At 39.0% G+C, this 20,325-nt stretch overlaps 1 protein-coding gene across 16 annotated transcripts in view; it reads right to left on the reverse strand.

Moving 5' to 3' along the window:
• Positions 1 to 20,325, reverse strand: part of LOC134205546 (tropomodulin-1) — a 210,870-nt gene that overhangs the window by 22,694 nt on the left and 167,851 nt on the right. For 8 of the 16 annotated variants that reach the window (XM_062680849.1, XM_062680859.1, XM_062680851.1 and 5 more), the window contains 6 exons: positions 16,822 to 16,974; positions 16,587 to 16,754; positions 16,172 to 16,516; positions 6,565 to 6,816; positions 6,350 to 6,497; positions 5,097 to 5,310 (listed from right to left, as the gene is read on the reverse strand). In XM_062680849.1, coding sequence (XP_062536833.1) covers positions 5,097 to 5,310; positions 6,350 to 6,497; positions 6,565 to 6,816; positions 16,172 to 16,516; positions 16,587 to 16,754; positions 16,822 to 16,974 — 1,280 coding nt within the window. Of the gene's footprint in view, positions 1 to 3,003; positions 3,091 to 5,096; positions 5,311 to 5,688; positions 5,932 to 6,349; positions 6,498 to 6,564; positions 6,817 to 16,171; positions 16,517 to 16,586; positions 16,755 to 16,821; positions 16,975 to 20,325 lie in introns of all 16 variants that reach the window. The other 8 variants (XM_062680865.1, XM_062680864.1, XM_062680866.1 and 5 more) reach the window with 5 other exon arrangements.

Consider the following 20,325-nt stretch of genomic DNA (forward strand, 5'->3'; position numbering starts at 1 on the left):
CCCGTGGAAATTCGAATGTATTTCCCGTGGAAATTCAAATGAATTTCCCGTGGAAATTCAAATGTTTTTCCCGTGGAAAATCAAATGAATTTCCCGTGGAAATTCAAATGAATTTACCGTGGAAATTCGAACGAATTTCCCGTGGAAATTCGAATGAATTTCCCGTGGAAATTCGAATGAAATTCCCCTCGGAAATTCGAATGAATTACCCGTGGAAATTCGAATGAATTTCCCGTGAAAATTCGAATGAAATTCCCCTCGGAAATTCGAATGAATTACCCGTAGAAATTCGAATGAATTTCCCGTGAAAATTCGAATGAAATTCCCCTCGGAAATTCGAATGGATTTCCGAGGAATTTCGAATGAATTTCCCGTGGAAATTCGAATGAATTCCCCGTGGAAATTCGTATGAATTGGAAATTGGAATTGGAAATTGGAAATTGGAAATTCGAATGAATTTCCCGTGGAATTTCGAATGAATTTCCCGTGGAATTTCGAATGAATTTCCCGTGGAATTTCGAATGAATTTCCCGTGGAATTTCGAATGAATTTCCCGTGGAATTTCGAATGAATTTCCCGTGGAAATTCGAATGAATTTCCCTTGGAGATTCAAAAGAATTTCCCGTGGATGTTCGAATGAATTACTCAAGGAAATTCGAATGAATTTTCCGTGAAAATTCGAATGAATTTCGAATGAATTCCCCGTGGAAATTCGAATGAATTCCCTTGGAAATTCCAACGAATTTCCCTTGGAAATTCCAACGAATTTCCCTTGGAAATTCCAACGAATTTCCCTTGGAAATTCCAACGAATTTCCCTTGGAAATTCGAACGAATTTCCCTTGGAAATTCAAACGAATTTCCCGTGGATGTTCGAATGAATTACTCAAGGAAATTCGAATGAATTTCCCGTGGAAATTCGAATGAATTTCTCGTGGAATTTCGAATGAATTTCCCGTGGAAATTCGAATGAATTTTCCATGGAAATTCGAATGAATTTCCCGTGGAATTTCGAATGAATTTCCCGTGGACTTTCGAATGAATTTCCCGTGGAATTTCGAATGAATTTCCCGTGGAATTTCGAATGAATATCCCGTGGAAATTCGAATGAATTTCCCGTGGAAATTAGAATGAATTTCCCTTGGAAATTCAAAAAAATTTCCCGTGGATGTTCGAATGAATTACTCAAGGAAATTCGAATGAATTTCCCGTGGAAAATCAAATGAATTTCCCGTGGAAAATCAAATGAATACATCGTGGAAATTCGAATAAATTTCCCGTGGAAATTCGAATGAATTTCTCGTGGAAATTCGAATGAATTTCCCGTGGAAATTCGAATGAATTTCCCGTGGAAATTCGAATGAATTTCCCGTGGAAATTCGAATGAATTTCCCGTGGAAATTCGAATGAATTTCCCGTGGAAATTCGAATGAATTTCCCGTGGAAATTCGAAAGAATTTCCCGTGGAAATTCGAAAGAATTTCCCGTGGAAATTCGAAAGAATTTCCCGTGGAAATTCGAAAGAATTTCCCGTGGAAATTCGAAAGAATTTCCCGTGGAAATTCGAAAGAATTTCCCGTGGAAATTCAAAAGAATTTCCCGTGGAAATTCAAAAGAATTTCCCGTGGAAATTCAAAAGAATTTCCCGTGGAAATTCAAAAGAATTTCCCGTGGAAATTCAAAAGAATTTCCCGTGGAAATTCAAAAGAATTTCCCGTGGAATTTCAAAAGAATTTCCCGTGGAAATTCAAAAGAATTTCCGATGAAAATTCAAATGAACTTCCCATGGAAATTCGAATAAATTTTCCCTAGAATTCCGAAGGTAAGAATCTTCCGTGAAAATGGGAAGGAATTTTTCGTAAAAATTCGAAGAAGTTATGGAGAAGTGGAATTTCGAATGAATTCCCCGTGGATGTTCGAATGAATTACTCAAGGAAATTCGAATGAATTTCCCGTGGAACTCGAATGAATTTCCCGTGGAAACTCGAATGAATTTCCCGTGGAATTTCGAATGAAATTCCCGTGGAAATTCGAATAAAATTCCCGTGGAAATTCGAATGAAATTCCCGTGGAAATTCGAATGAAATTCCCGTGGAAATTCGAATGAATTTCCCAAGGAAACTCGAATGAATTTCCCAAGGAAACTCGAATGAATTTCCCAAGGAAACTCGAATGAATTTCCCAAGGAAACTCGAATGAATTTCCCGTGGAAATTCGAAAGAATTTCCCGTGGAAATACGAAAGAACTTCCCCTGGAAGTTCGAATAAATTCTCACTAGAATTCCGAAGGATTGTTTGTCTGGTTGGCTCAAAAAATATCGGGCGTATGTAGCCGAACACTTGTTGAAGGTATTTATCAGGAACAATAACGTACCGTGATAAAAATTTCTAACTTGATGAATTAATATTTGTCTGCATTGAAGATTGCAAACAAAATCCTCTAATTTTTAATCATAGTAAAATTGAAATTATTGATTTAATAAGACCTAATAATAATTTATTTAAAGCACTTTTGGTGAATCGTTTATGTTCGAATAGATAGGAGAAGAAGTTGTAGGTGTGATGAAAGTGTTTTACAAAGCTTACATCTATTTTATGTTATGATAAATGGTGAATTCATTCGAAATAAGTACAGAAGCTACAGAAAATCAGTTACATTAGAATTGATCGTCCAACATTACATTTATGTGTTATTGTACTATGTTAGTGTGATGCTTATTATCAGTAGCTAGTTTTGAATGTAAATATCAATCAGACATTGTTACTTGCGCAAGAAACGAGAGGAAAATCATAGTAGAAGGCATCAGTTAAAACTCCACTTGAGAGTATAGTTCTAGAAATTTTGATAGTTTCATCGAAAGAGAATGTTATTCTACAGTTGGAAATAAATTAGTGTTGTAAGGTGCCTCTCGCGAGCAACTCATCAACGCATTATTGCTTAGAGAGAAAGAGAAGCAGCGTCACTTCCAGAAGAAAAAAAAAACCTTTTTACGATTTATCTTACGTTCAGTTCACTGTATCATAGTCGCTTGTTTTCTGTGAATATTTTGGAAAAATCTAAACTGCAGACGCTGCGACAGATCTTTTCTTACTGTAAAAATTGAAAACATGGAAACGGGTAACAGAGAAAGAAAATTTAATATTTGTGTTGTGGAATTGTGTTATCGGTTTGGTTTCGCGCGTTATTCACATTATGGTAAAATGGTACATTGAAACAATGGAGTCATTCAAATTTTGCTTACATATATATTTTGTGTTGATTTGTGGTCGTTGGTATCAAACATCATAACGAATAAATGTTAGCCCACAGATGTTGTGCCGCATAACAGACGTAAATGCATCATTCATTGTTGTGTACGTGTTGGTCGATCAAAAGGTACATAAGTCGTTTCGTGGACTTTTTGAATCGATTGTGATTGACTTTGTATGTTTCGTTTATTCGCAAGCATGAAGAATGTCATGACACAAAACCAAAAAATTCACAAAAAAATGAACAAATGAGGCTTTGTATGATGGTGGATGTTTCAAAAAGTGTTGCCAAAGCATTTGGATTAAACCCTTGGGCAGCTCGGCCGGTCGTCGAGGAGTATCATAATATTGTGCGGAGCTCTTCACTATGACCCCCTTCGGCTAATGGCATTCAACGGTTAGCTAGTTCAAAACGAAATTAGACAAATTATCGAAAATATTTTTGGATTGGTACCATTCCTTGAATACGTATAAAAAGTGACCAAATGTCGTTAAATAAAATAAAATGCAAAAAGATTTATAAAAACAAACTGATTAAATTACCGTTAAATAGATTTGGAAAACTATTGGCTTATAGCAACATTTTCCACGTTTGAGTCAATTCAACCTCAATTGTCTGAACTCGGAAATATTTAATAGGTTTGCAATTTGTTATGAAGAGCATGTTCTCATGGAAACTACATAAATCCTGATGAACTGATGTTTGGAACATAATTCAAAACAACAAAACGAGCTCATTCATTTTGACCACCGGTGAAGTTGCCCTTAGTTCATTACACCATGGCAGTAATGTCAATAAGTTATATTCAATATCGAAGAAAGTGTATTGAAGAGTTGTGTAACTTTCTATGAATTGGAAATAATTTCGATAAAGACTTCAGAATGAGATATTTCTAAAAAAGAAATAAAACCAACGCTTATGTGAACTTCATTTGAAATTGGAGGACTTGTACAATGCTTATCCATCTTTCTATATGTCTATCTGTATATGTATTAATGAAGTTTAATATGTGTTAGATCCGACAGAGGGAGAAATAGCTGAGAACAACATACGTAACACTCGCTGAAAAAGAACAACTGTTTTTTTTTTCAACATGTTTAGACGATTCTGAATAATTCTGATTCGAAACATTCAGAACAATGTATGTGAGCAAAATCAAGTATAGACAGTTGCGTTGAGAGGGTTGAGAGTGTATCCAAAATCTACATATTGGCCTGTTATATCACTCTTGTGCAAATATCTTTGGCACTATTTTGGCCAAAACATACGACAAGGGGCTGACACACGACTAACAGTTCAATATATTCACTCTGTGCAACCATTTATTATCAACTTGGAATGGCAAATCGGTTACGTCTGTTGATCCATTGCTAAGGTATAAGTGTGAGTACTTAAATGTAACGAATTTAGCAAGCGCATGCGCAAATCATTAGCGCTCATATTACAAAATAAATCTCAACTGCTCCATTTTCGAGTTCAGAGGGGTGGCCGTTGTTCAGATGCGGTGAATGTTGTAGCTTGTAGTAGACAAGAACTGTGGTCTGACCTTTGGAGATTTCTTTGTACAGAAAGTGAAGCAGGTTAAATGTGATGTGCTACATTTACAATCAAACTACATGAAATAGGTGGGAAATTAAGTAATTAGAAGTTACCATACAAACTACCTTTGCTTATTAACAGCGGATTTCCAGATTTTGATATCAGCCTTGCTTTCTTCTCAACTTATATTGGTTAAACACTAATGCTTAGGATGCAAAAACTAGCAGCGTGAGTGCATTAAGGTTAGGTGGCAAAATTTTTGAAACGAAAACACAGAGCGAATCGCTTTCTCTTGGCCTTGTCATTACATATCCTCGTCGTCGGATGGTGGTGGGCGGATGACGATGTTGTCCGGGTCTTCCTCGACGTCGTAGTCTTGTGGGACTTCGTGAACTGGTTCCTCTTCCTCCTCTTCCTCTTCGTCCTCTTCGACGCCTTCGAGCTCATCCATCCGCTCATCGACGTGATGTGGCCGATAAAAGCTGCCACGTGACGATCGACCATCTCTTTTGTCGACACGAACTGATAGATGTTACGAGCGATTGATAGTGGTTTTATTTGATTTGAATGCGTATGGCAAGAGTGTGCGCGAGCGCGTGAGCGTAATAGAGTAAGACGTGTTACCAAAAAGAAAAAGAAAGGTAAAACACATATACAGATAGAAACACGAATTTTCTGCTGGTTAAACACGTTGGGAAATGAATACGAAGGGGTGTCGTACAGATGGTAGCATTTGAGTGAACCACACACGTGTTTCAAAAGGTTTACAAGGAAATCTCGACGATAGTAGACAATGTGGACCTTTTAATCACCACATTTAAATGTAATTACCAAAACCATACATCTGATAATAAATCGACGGAAAGGACACGGTTACTTGCACTGGGGGACCATACGAACCTACTACGCTTGTAATAGTCACCTAAACCTCAACCACGGTAGAGTTGCTGTCAATTTCAAGATAGATTTCCGACTTTTGAATGACAGCTTCCTCGGAAAGCTGGTCCAATTCATTGCCGATTGTTTTGGGAATGCTAGGTTCTTTAGATACTGATCGTTCAGCCGAGTGGCGTTTTGAACGTATTGGTGGAGGAACAGTCAGATAACGATAGTACGGAATTGGGTGGCAGTGCTCTGGATCATCTGCAATCGTTGACACGGAACGAATTTCAACAGGGTTAGAACCGTTTTGAAGGAGCCGGGGTGAAGTGCATCGGGTTTAGCTTTGGGTTTCTTAAGGTTGTCTAGTCGATATTTAGAACACGTTGGCATGATCAACAATGATAGTTAAATATCAGAAAAATCGAATGACGACCTATTATCACCGGTTATTAAGACTATTTGACGTCACTTAAGATTCCAAAGTAAACCCGACGTATAGAACCTAAGTTTCATCATTTATCTGCCTTTACCTCCACAACGTTCACCTAAAAAGAGTATTTGTAATCTAACCAACACAAATAACCTTCACCTTAGATAGTATTCCTAATAAATGTAACCGTTTTTCTAAAATCTTACTATCGGTAATATTCTTTCTGTAACTGTCGAACCATTTACTCACTTCTATCGATGTTACGCTGCAGATGGGCGGCCACTCGATGGCGGGCATCGTTGAACTCCAGATGCAGACCTAGCCGTAACAGGGTCGTGTTCTTCTCCACCAGATCGGTGATTTCCATCTCGATTTTGTTACCCAATACTTGCGATCGCTGGAACGGAAACCACCAAAGTTATTCGCCTTTGAAACAGTGGATCGGCATTCGATCATATACAAACCTGGTTTGAGGCCCGGAATTCCTCGATGGTCATCTGTGTGAGCAGGGACTTCACCAGCGTTACGATCACCGGCGGGCTGATGAAGTTGGTTTCCACGTTCAGTACCCGCAGGGTGTGGTTGCGCTCGATGGCCGCAGCCAGCAGCAGGGCAGTGCGATCAGTCAGCCCCACGTTGGTAAGCGAGAGGACTTCCAGGTGAGTGTTGCTCTGAAGGGCGTCGAAAAGCTTTTCGTACTGCTCGTCGGAGATGGTCTGTGGATGAGAGGAAATGATTATATTTTATTTTAACTACCGGATTTATTGAGCTTGTTTCGTTTCAAAGCTTAGAAAATTTTGAATATAGTAATATTGTCATTATCAAGAACAGCTGAGCAAAGAGACCATGTGTTTGTCAACAAAGTAATTGAGAGAAGTGTTAAACCGTGTTGTGATCTGCATTCAGATTTGTTGCGGCTGCATTTGCCTGGAGAAATTGATAATTTATTTCACGGGAAGACTAGAAATCTTTTGTTAAACTGCTTATGAATAGATAGTTCATGAACAAGCGGAGCACTGACTGCCTAATAATCATCAACTACGGATATTCCAATATCTATAACCACTTGGCACTTGTGATGGACCACAAGGTTTCTTGTCCTGTTGTGCTAACATTCCTTTACTTATATACAGATCATATGCACGTATTCGGCGCCAAATAACTAGAATATAAACTGACATTTCTTCTTATTTACGAAGAATTTATAATTCGAAAGGATGTAAGTCATATAGACGCAACTGACACTATTTTCAGTTACTCTTCCTGTCTTCTTTAGACAAAGATCAAATAAATTAATGTACCCCTCGGTTTGAACAAGGTCAATGTGAGGACAAGGAAATGAATACATTGTATGCATTAGGGTGGCTCAAAAAACACTTTTTCAGATTTTTTGATGGGCCGCCCTTTTATTCGGATCTATTTGATGCCCTGACGCGCTGGACAAAATTTCAGTCAAATCGGTCAACGTTTGGGCGGTGCTAAACTCGTTGGAAGTTAATATGCAAAAATGTATGCAGAAACATCCAAAAACAGTGATTTGCAGTTGGACGGCACAATTTACGATCAAGAACCATGATACTCAGTTCTTGTAGAATTAAATACAGAATGTTATGCTAAAAACCGAGAGAAGATTAAAGTTTATTACGCAAAGATATAAGCATTTTACTGGAGTGTTGTAGGGGTGAATTTATTTCTTTTTAAAGGTAAAAGAAACGAAATTTGCTCAAACCCCACTTCAGAGGAATGCTAATAACTTAGCCGGGCAAACTCTAAACTTCTCGCGGTTTTCTGCATAACATTCTGTATTAAATTCTTCAAGATCTGAATGAGTATCATAGTTCTTCATCGTACACACTTAGCTCATTTTACAGTATTCGGTAAATTTTACCGAAATCTCAACAGCAGAACTGTTCGGTAACTATTTTACAATTTTTTTGTAATTTTTTCCATTGATCAACTGTCAAAATCACCGAAAATCAGTAAAATTATTTACCGAACAGTTCTGCTGTTGAGATTTCGGTAAAATTTTACCGAATTCGGCGATTTATTTTAAGTGTGTAAGTTGTGCCATCCAATTGTAATTCACTGTTTTAGATGTTTCTGCATACATGTTTGCATATTAACTTCAAACGAGTTTAGCACCGCCCAAACGTTGACCGATTTGGCTGAAATTTTGTTCAAAGCATCAGGGCATCAAATAGAACGGGATAAGAGGGCGGCCAATCAAAAAAAAAAATTAAAAAAGTTTTTCCCATACTAATTTGAGCCACCCTAGTATGCATTATTGTATGCAATCATCTTCATCTGCGGCTTTCATGAAGTGGATGCATACAATGTATTCATTTCCTTGTCCTCACATTGACCTTGTTTAAACCGAGGGGTACAATTTATTCGATCTTTATCTAAAGAAGACAGAAAGAGTAACTGAAAATGGTGTCAGTTGCGGCACATCCCGAATGAAGTCGTTGAGAAGTAATATGTTGGATACGTTACGTCACCTATCAGATCATATAGCGTCTGTGACCAAATATCATCTGATGGAATGTAAGGATCAATTCGCAAACATTGGTCCTTCGAGCCAGATCACAAGAGTATTTAGTGCTAAAATTCTTCGATCTATGAGAAATGCAATCACCGTTTTCTGCGAAGGAGAATCACCAATCTGCTTATCAGCTGATTACCAAGCGATTCCAATTGGAATTTCCAACAACCACCATCCAAATGGACATAATTGTGATAACAACATCCGAAGATTATCTAAATCCGACAAGATGCCTGTTTGCCTTGGAAATTTGGTCCGTGGATTTTTACACCTAAAAAAAAAATTCCGCCTGTTTCTGGGCTCCGTGTATTTTAAATGGGGCTGGGATTTTGATTTTCCGTGCCCAAATCTCGAAAACATCGCATACGTAAAAACATATGAGAAAAAAACTGCGGACCGTATTCCCGAGGTGTGAGGCTTCCTTTAAATATACGGGGACCGAAATCAAGCGGAAGTTTTTCCCGAGGTGTTGAGCTACCGTAATACTCGACAAGAATATGTTCTGCTTTTGCTAGACACTTTCAGCCATTACTCAATTCTTCTTTTTTTTTGTCAAAACCAACTCGTTTTCGTGGAACATAATCGAAGGGTCCGTCGATACGATTCTTTCGATTAGCGTTTTTGAACTATAAATAAGAATTGCTCCACTGTGTGTGTCTAGCCGAGTAAAGGATTCTTGAGAATGTTTCACACACCAGATCTTGTACTCGATGCCCTTTGTCAAAGTGGACCCTGTAAAGATGTCTTCTCTTCCATGAAACCACCAGCTATGTATAAATATGCTGAAGACAACCCTGTGGTCACTTCTTTACGTGTTACAGGACGTTTGATAGTTTGTGGATGCGGAATCATATTGATGTTGAGGTTAAAAAATAGGACAATCTAACATTCAGGTAAAAGAGAAGATTGCAGCCTCGATCAAATCGCTGAGCACAGGATTTTTGCCAAGAATGGAATTCCTTTAGCTACAGAAGGTGATAGCGAATCTACCCACTACCAACTGTTACGGTTCATTTTATCTTTCTTGTAAGTGACAAATGTTTGAATGGATTTGTGTTTGTTCCATTCCTAAATGTTCTGTGTTTGGGCCTGAAGATAGGCAATTAAAATTATAAATAGAGGAATTCCCAGACACAGACTTTATATTGCTGGTGCCACATGGCACAAATTATTTCGAGGTGCCCAAATAGGATCTGAATCCTATACCAAATAGAGCTATGAATACAACTACTTGGCTGTTGTAGACAAAATGCGAAACGCAAAGAGAACACATTTGCGGGATTTGACTGATGGACCAAAATCATATAAGGAAACCTCGTCACATCTCGCAATGGGCAACACGTTTCTCTCGGGGCACAGAGAGATCGTCAGATATCTCAATTTGTTGAAGTTGTTAAGTGTTTATTTTTGTATGTTTGTAAAATTTTTATTGTAATATGGCTCCCCGACGAAAATTTGTAACTCAGGTGTTGAGGACAAGATTCTTCACTCACCTAGTTGTAAGTTAAGTAATTTAAGGTTCTTTCACCAAGTGTGGTGTTCCTTCCTGTTTTCTGGCATCTGTAAGTGATGCGTCAGGAACTATGTTTTGGTTACCGTCTTTTGTTATCGCTACCGTTACCGTTATGTTATCTTTTCTGTAACCTAAAGCAATGCTCGAAGTTCCATCATTGCATGGATTGATCTGTTTGAGATTGCGTAATTTAAGTTAGATTAAGAAGTAATCGTCCTCCTCAACACCTTTCCTCCAATCAAATAGACGAAATTTTTGTGGATGCTTCTAGACCATCCACAAAAATTTCGTTCCCGTTGGTTGAAGGTTGTGTTACGGTTCATTTTATCTTTCTTGTAAGTGACAAATGTTTGAATGGATTTGTGTTTGTTCCATTCCTAAATGTTCTGTGTTTGGGCCTGAAGATAGGCAATTAAAATTATAAATAGAGGAATTCCCAGACACAGACTTTATATTGCTGTTGCCACATGGCACAAATTAATTCGAGGTGCCCAAATAGGATCTGAATCCTACACCAAATAGAGCTATGAATACAACGCCTTGGCTGTTGTAGACAAAATGAAAAACGCAATGAAAACACATTGGCGGGATTTGACTGATGGACCAAAATCTTATAAGGAAACCTCGTCATATCTCGCAATGGGTAACACATTGGACGTTTCTCTCGGGGCACAGAGAGATCGTCAGTTATTTTAATTTGTTAAATGTGTTGTTGTGTTTATTTTTAATGTTTGTGAAATAATTTTTATTGTAATACAACGTGGACATGACGGGATGGAGCGAGGTTGGCGGACCCGATTATTTTTAAATACGAGGCAGTCGATCTCGTGTTAGGGAACAAGCACCTTTTTGAATACTTTAACACCGGAAATAAACTTCCACTTCGTGGAAATTTTCTAACTTTCACTGCACTTAAAATCCACAGTGGAGGGATTGAAAATGCAGCGCAGACATTGGACGAGCTTCTCCAGTCCGCCAAATACAATGATCTGCTCCTTCTGGATATCTTGTGTGTTCGCTTGGCTCCAACTATACAGAGAAGCAAGATAATATCAAGCATCTAACCGAATTCCTGCAACGAAGGGTTATAGTTTTGGCATCTACCATCTCCATTCCTAAATGGAAAGATATCAAACAAAGAGCAGAGGAACCAATACTCGTTCAAGCTTCAGCAAGGGACGGAGAACCATCTTCTCTAACAGGGTCCGATCTTTCAGAGGATGTCCGTTTTTCAATCGTCAAAGACTGTTACGAAGCCATGCACTTTAACACAACGTACCATCGAGTAATGGAATGCCACTCTAGATTCGTATGTTGGAGTTGCAAGGACAAAAACACACATTGGTCTACTTCTGATCAACTTAACGAGTGTGGAAATGGATCGCCAAGCCGAGCGCCCAAACTTCTACTGTGGGCACTAGTTTTCCATCCAGAAATGAAGCATCTTCCCATGGAACGCCAACCCAAGTGTCGCACATCATCGGTTCTTTTTGCAACGGCCATAGTTCTAGTTGAAGGTCTTCCGTATACGGTTATTAGTTTATTTCTTCCGTGTAGATAAGTACCAATATGTTGAATGGATTGATAAGTTATTTTTCTTATAAATCGGCCGTTCCGCGTGCGAAATTTTTGCTCGACAGTATGTTAAAATGTTGTCATATAGTGAAGGAAATAGAGAACATTTTAAAGGCACGTTCTGGAAATTTTCTGAAATATTTCATCGAAATGTTACGTCAAGCTGGATCGAAAGGACTAATAGTTTTAGCTTGTTTCAGTAAAGTTACATTCTAGTAAGACTTTAAAACAATACGACGAAATGATTAAAAGACAGTCTGAGCAGTGAGAATTGTTTTCAATTATTCTTTCTCGTAATGTGTAATCAGGTGTCCAAAATTTGAATATTTGTGTCCGAAATATGAATCCAATGCCAGCTGCTGTCAGAGATTTGAATCAAACAGAAGTCGGACATTTTCATAAATTGCAAACATTCTTCGCAATATCTTGCACATAATCAATACGTGGTTCAAAGATGAATCTTCTTCTTCAATGGCTCTACATTCCAACTGGAACTTGGCCTGCTTTTCAACTTATTCAACGTATTCTATTGCCATTTCCTCAGTTATTTATTGAAAGCTTTTCTATGCCCGCCAATGCATGACTATGTATCTTGTGTGGCAAGTAAAATGGATACACTATGCCCAGGAACCGAGAATCGAACACGCCATCTCCGGATTGGCAATCCTGCGCCTTTGCTCTCAAGGCTACTGGAGACCCAATCAAAGATGAATACTATACTTAATGATTGCAATGGTGATTCATGCTGTGTTTCATTGTGAGGGTGGAATTCCTGTTGCAGCCAAAGGTGACAGCGACTACCAACTCTAAACATCCTGAAGATCCATAAGATCCTGAAATTGAGGCTGTTGCCTATACTTTCGCTCCTCGAAGTAACTAACTATCTGGAGGCAGATGACCTCATTTCCTCCGTGAGTTGGCTGTGTGGCACAGCGCCTAATAACCTAATGGCTGTCCTATCACGCGTCTTCGATGTGACTATGTTGGGGAGGTTCAACCGTGGAATGGTAGGCTTGCGGCGATTTCGAACCTTCTTTGAACCTTCCTTAGGGCTAAACGAGGGAAACAACAAGCCCGCACTCAAAGGGCAAAAGCGGAACGCCGTGAAGTGTCCCGGGTCCCGTCTCCTTGGGGAGACGCCTAAAGGGATCTAATGGCCAAGACCATAGAGAGCTCTTCACCCCTTGATCAGTCTCCAGAGAGGATGGCGCGTATTATCGAGGTACTTTTTCCGTCCCACGCCACAAGTCTCTGGCCTCCAGCATCGCACATCACTGTGACAAACGAAGAGTTGCTTGAGGGAGCATCGACAATTTTTTTTATTAACGTGAATTTTGATTCATCGAACAAAGCTCCAGGATCTGATGAAGCACCAAACTCTGCTCTCAAGGCAGCGGCCATTGCAAACACGGACATATTCATCTGATATGCTTGGACGTCCAAAGTTCTTTTTATACGTTTGTCCTAAATGACATGCTAAAGTAAAAATTGGCACTTATTGCCTAACTATTATTAAATTTGCTCTTGGTTTTTCTAGCCGTGGTTCACCTAATTTAAGATAAAGGTTGCACCCTTAGAGAAATTGATGAATCTGGGTCATGCTTGCTTCTCTTTCTTGTTGGGGAATCTGCTCGAATGGCTCAAAATACTCTAATGCTGGGTGTTTGGATCTCATGTTTCTGTATATCGGATAATGATATAAGACGTGCTTAATATTCTCTACCTCCTCACAGAGATCGCAGTGTTCCGTGTTCGCCCATTTTCATTGGTATCGCCTAGCCGAGAAGGATAACTATCCTTAGTTAGTATGTGTCCGAAACGGGTCCCGCTTAGCTTTCTAATTTCCTCATTGCTTAGAATCAAGGGTTTGAACCAAGGTTTTTTCAAGGGCTTGATCGTTCGTATGGTGTTATACCAATATTCTTTATATTGGATTGTTTCAGTGAAACTGCGCTACCATTCATCCCACGATTCTTCTTTCGCTACTTTTATTGCATCTCCTGCCGTTAAAAGGTTGTCTTCTTGCTGTACTCTACCACTGCTCGATCCGCCACCTCATTTCCTTGAACACTCGCTTGACCTGTCCCTAAAAAAATCTCATAGATGGGCGTGGTTTTTGAGAACTGCGGCCCGTAGATAGGTGTTTTGTATACAACTTGCATTTTTCTGGGGTTTGTCTTGGATGCACTACCGTAAATTGTGGATCCATATTTTAGTTTGCTTCGTATTAGTGCTCTCAATCTGGGCATCCGGAATTATTTCGTTGATTTTCGCCATCGAGACAAACCGGTCTTTGACTGTAGAGTTAATTAACTTAAAGGTTACTTTCATTAACAAAAATCGGTCTTTTTAAACTCGGTTGTGTAGAACCTGGATTTGGATGGAATTAGCTTTATTTCCGTTTTCCTCCAACTTTCCAGAATTTTCTCCGACAAAAATAACTACGAAAACATGCTGACAACTTTTAGTTGAAGATCGCTGTCAACTGCTTTATCTTCTCCAGCCGCCGAGTGATTTTTATTTTTCTTTAGGTTGTTCAGGATCTCCACGTCTTTCATTAAAACTCAAAACCTTCAAAATTTTTGTGCGACCGCAGGATAGCATTATCGAGGAAAATTTGTGGCCGAAATAGTAGTTGACGAACTCAAAACCAGCTTCCCGATTCAGCAATTCCGGTTTCCTATAATCTCTAGTAAGTGAAAGGGTATACACCTTTGACTATATTTTATACATATTTCGGAGCGGTATTCTCGTCATTTTTTTACCCCAAGTACTCGATTTATGCTCTTTTGGTTTTTCTAAGCTCCTTGAGGATTCTTCGACTTTTTGCAGCTCCAGATAGTTTTCATTGTTTTATTCCGGTTATAATTCCTTAACGCCTCTGTTTTGACCTCGTACTTGAGATGCTTTTCATCCACAATGTGTTTAGGTAGTTCCCTCTCTTATTCTTGACTAGACATGAAGCCTCTACTATTGCTTGCTCAAAGATTTCCTTCATCTCGCCCGGGTCGTACATATGAATTGCGGCCAGGTTGCGTTCAGTATTTTCATCTTTATGTTACCTCCATCGATGGTTTTAATCAATAATGCTTCCAGGATAACTAAGCTTGATAGATGTTAGGTGATAGTTTTCTAGCCAAAAAGGTTCATCAACCTACATTCAGACTTCCTGTAACAGCGCGATGGTAATGTTGTTGGTCATCAAAAAACAGATGGTTTACAGCAAGGATCTTCAGGTTGTTTTATGGAACTGGATTTCCTTTCGCTCCAGATGACTTTAAACCTCAGTCGTCCTAGCTTTACCATATTTTTCTGCTTTGAGAATCCCTCCTGAGTTAAGAACCGCAAGTAGATACAAAATAAAGTGACAGTGATATCACTGATGACTGACTGACTGATCGACAATAAGCTGACCTTTGGCAGCCACGTCGAATATGCCTGCAAGAATGCTATAACAGCTATTGTGGCATTCTCGAAGGTAATATGTTGCCCCACTGATCTTGTTTTAGTAACGAATTTCACTAGGGTAACGGAACAAATAGTGGAGGTATTAGTAGATCAACAAAAGAAAATATTTTTTAAAAATTGATAATTATGAGAACATTAAAGTTTTAATACCAATAGATAAACTAATAAATTTGCTAACAAAAATGAGATTGGTGTCATTTAACATCAACAACTATTAAATATCGTTTGCACCACTAATTGATAGTTGTTCCTTTAGTGACTGTAAAAAATAATTCAAGTTCCCATAGTGGTACTATCCATAAATTTCTTATTAGACTTACCACTATTGGTACAGTTGCACCACTATAGGTGGAAGGGCGTCAATTTTGTTAAGGAAAATCAGTGTTTTTCGGACAAAATCTTGGGATAAGTTGTATTCGACATGATATTTAAAGCGCGACGCATCAACTGAAATCTTCGTAAAGTGTATATTAATCTAATTAAAACCCCATTACCTCTACTATTGGCGCTACCTCCACTAAGGGTACGGTTACCCTACTCATTTTTTTCGCAAAATTCAGATCCATTTTGGAAGCATCTTCTAATACAGTTAAAATAAGTTATGTAAAATTAATTATTCTGTTTGCTCTAACAGTCACATATGCGCTATTGCACGCGCCATTTTTAATTTCCCCATGTCTCGGGTACTTATTCAAAAGGACTTATGTGATTTTGAAAACAAGGATTTAAACGCCGATTTGTCCAAACTGGCGGCACTCCCACGCAAACCAACACTACCAACAGGTAGCCGAAAGCTTCCCCTACCTGTCCGTGGTGATGGTTTGTGTTGGAGTGCCTTCAGATTGGACAAATCGACGTTTGAGTCTTTGTTTACAAAATCACATACGTCCTTTTGAATAAGTACCCGAGATGTTCTTTTTTCAATTTTGTATAACGAAGATAGAAAACCATCCTTTTTTATTTGCTCACTTACCTTAATATTATTCAGGTTCACGTCGACCAATTTACTATCGTCATCCTTTATTCTCTTGATCGTTTCCTCCGGATCGGTCATGTTGGGTTTTTCGGCGGGGTACACTTTCTGGATCGACGACTTGGTGATACCGTCCCAGCCGAGCCCGACCGGCTGACCCTTGTTGAGCAACGACGCGTGGTACTGGTCCTGGTTCATCATCGAGTGGAAGCCCAGAATGGCAGCCAAGTCGATAATTTCCTCCTGGGTGGCATCGTTCAGCGCCTGCTCGTACTCGTCACCCATGTCGATGGCGATTTGTTCCGCCGCCTCCTGCAGCTTCCGTTCCACTGGCGGTGGAATCCACTAAAAATTTAAAAAAATGATACAGATTAGCGTTAAGGAAAGGATTGTCCATTCCGAAATAAAGTCGTACTTTCTTGCCCCGAACCACTCCCGGTACAAATGGTTCTAGCTCAGGTTTGTCAGGTGTCTCTAATGCCTGCTTGTTGATATGATCTATCAGCTTCTTTCGATCCAGAGGACCGGTAGGATCTTTTGTACATTCATAGTTGGTTCTTTGGCTTGGTGGCAGAAATGAATCCTGCAAAAAAAAGTATCATTAGATTTAAAAACATGTAGCAGTACGCTTAAGGACAATGTTCACATACATCCGGATCGACTTCCTTGGCCAGCATAGAGATCTCCTCCGGGGAGAGCTGTGCCAATAGTTCATCCACGTCAACATCATCATACGCTCCGAGATCTTTTCCGTAGAGCTTGGCGGGTGTTGTGATGGTTTTAGTTGTAGTGGAGGACGATGTCTGGAAGCAAGAGGAAAGAAAGAAACGAAATATTATGGTAACTGTTTTGAACATTAGAAACACGTGCGATATGTGTTGGTAGCAAAAGGGCTACATATAACCAATGAAACTTGCTCAGCTGTGAAATAAGTAAGGCAGAAATTTGTTCACGCCTTTTGAATTTTGCGTGACGAAAGATGAACTACTGTTGAATAGCGGAAAAGGTTATTATTACACCAAATTAATTATTTTAATTGAAACACCGTAATAGGACTATGTTATGCAACACAAGCATTGTAGGTGATTGTTTTGCATCATAAGAACTTTTGGGTGGTCGCTTTGCTCTTGATAATAGCTTTTCCATTTTATTATCTACAACGCATTGGAAGGCTTCAAATTTTGAATAATTGGATAGAGCATATTCCACCAAGCTTATATGATGTAATAACCCTACCAAATGTAACATAAGCGCCAAAAAATACCCACGTATGTAGGTGCTTGCTCGAAGCCAGTGCCCTTCAGCGGCGTCTGCTTACTGCTGTCTGTAAAAGGTAGTTGCGGATGCTTCCTTATGGTTTATTTTACGGTCATATCGTTTGTGTTTACCTTTTCGGTATAGGTAACTATGCATAAAGAAGACGCTGGACGCTTGTCCATATGTTCCTATTTTGTTTACATGAGGATGCAAAAACGAATAGCAACAACCTTGACTGCGGGCTTTCACACTGATTGCTGGCGAATATAAGATGTTGGTGGCAGGGCACAAAGCGCTGTACTCTGCAACGTGAGATATGGTTGAGTCCGCCAGAATACAAAAAGAAATTGTGCGTCCAAGCGGTTATTAGAAGGTTTTATTTCACCTTCGGTAAAAAGTAATGTTCACATCGGAAAAGATGGCATAGTCTTCTTTAAAACACAATTTGAATTAAATTTGAATACCTCAGCAAGTAATGATTGATAATTGATACTAACAAACAGATGGGAGCGAAAAACATATTTAAAGAGTTTATATATATATGTATATTTTTGTAGAACATTTATTAACCTGAAAATTAAAATTATTGGTCAAAAATGTTTGCTGTAATATGGTTTTCTCGTACTTATGATACATTTAGACTGATGATTTAGTCCGTTTTGACGGTTTCTTTTTTTTTGTCTTTTTTGAGAGGTTTTCAGCCCAAGGCTGGCTCACCTCTATAGAGGATCTCTAATAAGTTGACATAAGGTCTGTATCTGCATAAATCGGGGGTCTGATGTTTTGGTTGTGTTTTCGTAGTGTAGATGCAGTCTCGTTTCTTCTGCTTGTTGTTTATGGAACTGTCAGTGTGGAACGCACCTATCTCTTTCTTTCCCATGATTCTTCTTATGGCTGTCAGTGCGGAATTTTCTCGGGGGTCTGATGTTTTGGTTGTGTTTTCGTAGTGTAGATGCAGTCTCGTTTCTTCTGCTTGTTGTTTATGGAACTGTCAGTGTGGAACGCACCTATCTCTTTCTTTCCCATGATTCTTCTTATGGCTGTCAGTGCGGAATTTTCTATGTTGGCTACGAAATGAACTGTGGTGGAGGTATACAAGTGTCAGTCCCGTGAATTTTCTATGTTGGCTACGAAATGAACTGTGGTGGAGGTATACAAGTGTCAGTCCCGTGGCATAAATCCGGACACCTTTAAATCACTGTAACTTTTGAAATATTGCACGTAGGAGTGAAAAATTTCACTGTGGTATAGCTGAGAGTCTATGATGAAAAAGACAATGATAGGTGTTTACATTTCAGCTTTAGTGTTCAAGATGGCGACGATTGAAAAACACGTGCGCGAGCGGATTTTGTACGGGCGTAAGGCAAATCCTGATTTGTCAATACGGAAACTTGCAAATAAATTAAATTTGGCTAAATCCACTGTTCACGATGTGCTCAAATCATTTTCGGAACGTTTGACAGTTGAGAGATAACCGAGAAGTGATAAAAACGTTGGACGTGCTGATCCTGTCATGGACCGGAAGGTGAAGAGAATGTTGAAACAAAACCCAAATCTCTCTATTCGAACAGTGGCTCGCAAAATAGGGATGTCGCCTGGTTTTGTCCAAAAATCAAAACAGCGTTTGGGGCTGAAGTCATATAAAGTAAAGACAGTTCCAAATCGCAACGACAAACAGAACTTGGCAGCAAAATCACGGGCTCGACGATTGTACTGCGAATACTTGACGAAGTTTTCATGCGTTGTTATGGACGATGAAACTTATGTCCTTGAGGATTTCAAGCAGCTGCCAGGGCTGGCTTTCTATTCTGCTATGGCCAGAAATGCTACAGCTGAGCATTTTAGGACGAAGAAGGCATCGAAATTTCCCAAAAAATACCTTGTGTGGCAAGCAATTTGCACGTGTGGTAAAAAGAGTAAATCTTTCGTCACAGTAGGCACAATCAACAAGGAGATTTATCAAAAAGAGTGCCTGCAGAAGCGATTGCTACCCTTCATCAAAAGCCACAAGGAAAACCCTTTGTTTTGGCCCGATTTGGCATCATGCCATTATGCCAAAACTGTGATGGATTGGTACGAGACAAATCACGTCAACATTGTACCAAAAACCGCAAATCCGCCAAATTGTCCAGAATTACGTCCTATCGAGAGATATTGGGCTCTGATGAAGCGGAAGCTTTCTGGAAAGAAACAAGGAATCAAAGATATCAAACACTTCCAACAAATTTGGACAAAGACGGCTACCACGATATCTGAGGAGTCTGTACAAACCCTTATGGATGGAGTTAAGCGCAAAGTTCGAAATTTTTATATGAATACCGAATAACTATATTATGTCTTCGTGAATTGCTAAATCATATCCCAAGAATCTGAAATAAACAAGTACAACTGAAATATAATGCGAAATTTATGTCTTTTGTATGTTTTGAGGTGTCCGGATTATTGTAGATACAGACCTTAGTGACGTTAAGAATTCAAAATAGGCTTCTAAAAAAGTTCTGGACATATTAGCAAAGGTGATCCAGCTTAATCTATGGGTCGACATTTAAAATAAGTGGTAAGAAAGCATAATAAATGTCAATTATTTTTGAAAAACAAAATTGTGAAGTATTTTAAAATTACTCTCACTGGTACAACAGAAGAGTGCACCAACGACGTCGACTAATTTGAACAGCAAACTAATTTTCAAACAAATAACGGAAAAGTGTAACATTTTAATTGCATTATTCGGCGATTCATCAGTAAAACATTTTTTTTTCGTTTTTTGCCTAACACATGTTTCTGGAATGGAAAAATCGGTCCTAAATTTGCGAAAAAGAATCACAACCTCCTACTTTCTAGCTAGGCGTGATAGTCGTAGGGGAGAAAACCAACGAAAGCAACGTCCATTTGCTAGA

The sequence above is a fragment of the Armigeres subalbatus genome, chromosome 1 (genome assembly GCF_024139115.2).
Source record: "Armigeres subalbatus isolate Guangzhou_Male chromosome 1, GZ_Asu_2, whole genome shotgun sequence".
Lineage (NCBI taxonomy): Eukaryota > Metazoa > Arthropoda > Insecta > Diptera > Culicidae > Armigeres > Armigeres subalbatus.